Source organism: Leguminivora glycinivorella, chromosome 24 (genome assembly GCF_023078275.1).
Source record: "Leguminivora glycinivorella isolate SPB_JAAS2020 chromosome 24, LegGlyc_1.1, whole genome shotgun sequence".
NCBI lineage: Eukaryota > Metazoa > Arthropoda > Insecta > Lepidoptera > Tortricidae > Leguminivora > Leguminivora glycinivorella.
The window spans coordinates 9,649,171-9,651,799 of record NC_062994.1 but is presented as its reverse complement, the minus strand read 5'-3'; the positions used below and the strand labels follow the sequence as shown (position 1 = coordinate 9,651,799).

The 2,629-nt window shown below is 52.3% G+C and overlaps 1 protein-coding gene across 1 annotated transcript; it reads left to right on the top strand.

Annotated features, from left to right (window-relative positions):
* Positions 1-506: 506 nt before the first annotated feature.
* Positions 507-863, top strand: LOC125238522. Its single transcript, XM_048145855.1, has one exon. The coding sequence runs from the start codon at positions 507-509 to the stop codon at positions 861-863; it is 357 nt and encodes a 118-aa protein (XP_048001812.1).
* The last annotated feature ends 1,766 nt before the right edge of the window (positions 864-2,629 follow it).

Here is a 2,629-nt window from a genome sequence, read left to right as displayed (position 1 = left end):
GAGGGCTATGGCGTGCGGGGTTCCGCAGGGGTCTGTCTTGGGTCCAATCCTCTGGAATCTCGGCTATGATTGGGTGATCCGGGGGGTGCAGCTTCCCCGCATGATCACCGTGTGTTACGCAGACGACACACTGGTGGCTGTACGGGGAAGAGAGCTAGAAGAGGTACTCAGGATGGCGGCGGTGGCGACCGAGCTCACGGTGGAGCGCATAGGACTCCTGGGGCTCCGGGTTGCCTTACCAAAGACCGAGGCTATGTTCCTCGGGCGAACGAGGGGGTGGGGGCGGTTACTTCCGGGCACTGCAGTGAGGGTGGGGGGTGAGTCAGGTCAAGCCCTACATCAAGTACTTGGGTCTTGTCCTGGATAGGAAGTGGACATTCGAGGAGCACTTTGCGAAACTCGCTCCTCGCCTCGTGGGGGCGGCGTCGGCTTTGGGCAGCCTATTACCTAATCTAGGAGGGCCGAATACCCCATGTCGGCGGCTATATGCGGGAGTCATCAGGAGCATGGCGCTCTACGGAGCGCCCATTTGGGCAGAACGACTGACGACACGCGCAAAGGCACTGTTCCGTCGGCCACAAAGGCTCGTGGCCCAAAGGATGGTGAGGGCCTACCGCACCACCTCTCACGCAGCGGCATGCCTTCTTGCCGGCACCCCACCTTGGGAGCTGGACGCGGGGGTGCTGGCAGAGAGGTACCGGCTTAAAGTGGAAGCCAGGGAGCGAGGAGAGGTCCCGGACGCCGAGGAAGCGGAGAGGAGTTTGCGGGCTGCCGCGGAGCGCCTGCTAGAAAGATGGAGGGATGCTTTGGAGAATAGCACCTATAGAATCCGAACCATACCCAGTGATGGACGAGTGGCTTAATCGCAGGAGGGGGGCCCTGACATATAGGATGACGCAGGTGGTGTCCGGACACGGCTGTTTCGGACATTACCTACACAGAATACGGAGAGAGCCTCACTGCCACGAATGCGGCGCAGCGGACGACACGACCCAGCACACTTTGGATGAGTGCGGTCGCTGGGCGGTAGAAAGAGCCTCCCTCAGGGCGGCAGAAGCCATGCTGGGTAGCGAGAGAAACTGGAATGCGGTGGCTTCCTTCTGCGAAGAGATCATATCGCAGAAGGAAGAAGCAGAGATGGAGCGAGAAGCAGCCGCAGACGCTCTTCCGCTGCGACGCAGGCGGCAGGGTCAAAGGCGAAGAACGTACGCTCGCCTCGAGCCCTAAGCCCCCGATGCCAACCTGGGGGATTAAGCGTTTCTGAAATGCCGGAGGGCGCCATGGTGAATGACATGATGAACATACATCGATCCCAGCGCGCCCTCACGAACGGCAGAGAGGATGAAACGCCGGAGTGGGTTTAGTGGGTAGGGCCAAGTTTCCCCCCTCTTGCTAGGGGAGGGGAAAGAAACGGCGAGTCCCAAACATCGTGCGTAACTGCATTCCCACTCCGTCAAAAAAAAAAAGGTTCGACCTTAATATTGAGTACTGTCCCCATCTCTGGTCTGGCGCTCCGCAATACCAGCTCCTTCCGCTTGACTCCATCCAACGGCGGCGGGCAGTTTGGTTTGTCAGCAAATTTATTGACGGCTTAGATTAGAAGTAGAACCTGTCAGCCTTCGCAGCGCCGTTGGAATGTGTAGAACATTCAAAGAGAGCGTTTATACAATAGGGATATTAGGAAGAGCTTTTTGTATACTACCGTCTCAAATTGTTACCCACAGCACTCGCCATTTTTGACCTCTCATAAGCAACGGTTAATTGCATAAAATACTATAATGAATCTAAAGGGACACGGGGTACGCGCGTTTCATTCGTTTGTTTATATTCAATGGATTTTAATATTATTAATCTTGTATGGTTCTCTATTTCGGCGCGAAATTCAAACTATCGGCGGCGGCGGCGGCGCGCTGGCTCCTTTCAGCGGCGGCGCGCCGCGGCGGCGCGCATGTCTAATAGAAGCAAAAGACATATGTAACTCCATCCGTATAGATAGACAGATAAAGTCTAAGAAAAAACGTACCTCAAAACCATACAGAAAAAGGTACGGTGACCTAGATGGCGATACACCTTTGGGGGACGCTCGGCTAGATGGCGCTAATATTAATATTTGACATTTTAACATTTTTAACACATATCAAGCTAAGAATATGGGCCAAATTGTCAAAACTGAGGTTCAAAAGTTTTAAGCTTGTGTCGAGAGATGGCAGTCTATGCACTGTGATTACACATTTTACTTTGACAGTAACGCTGTATAAGACTCGATCCTCTTTGATAGAAGTAACAGTAGTAATGGGAGAAACCCATGTTAAAAGCAATTTGAATAAATCTTGTTTGTCTTCAGTTGTCGTGGTTCCGGTGATTACTGATTACGAGGGACTGCGCAGTTTAACTGACTTCGAAAGTAACTGTCCATTCTTGGCTATCCAATCTATCCATACTATTTTTAAACCCTCGACGCAAAAACGATGGGGTGTTATAAGTTTGACGTGTCTGTCTATCTGTTTGTCTGTATGTCTGTATGTGTGTGTCTGTCTGTGGCATCGTAGCTCCAGAACGGATGAACCGATTTAGTTTTTTTTTGTTTGAAAGCTGAGTTAGTCGGGAGTGTCTTAGCCATGAAAATCGG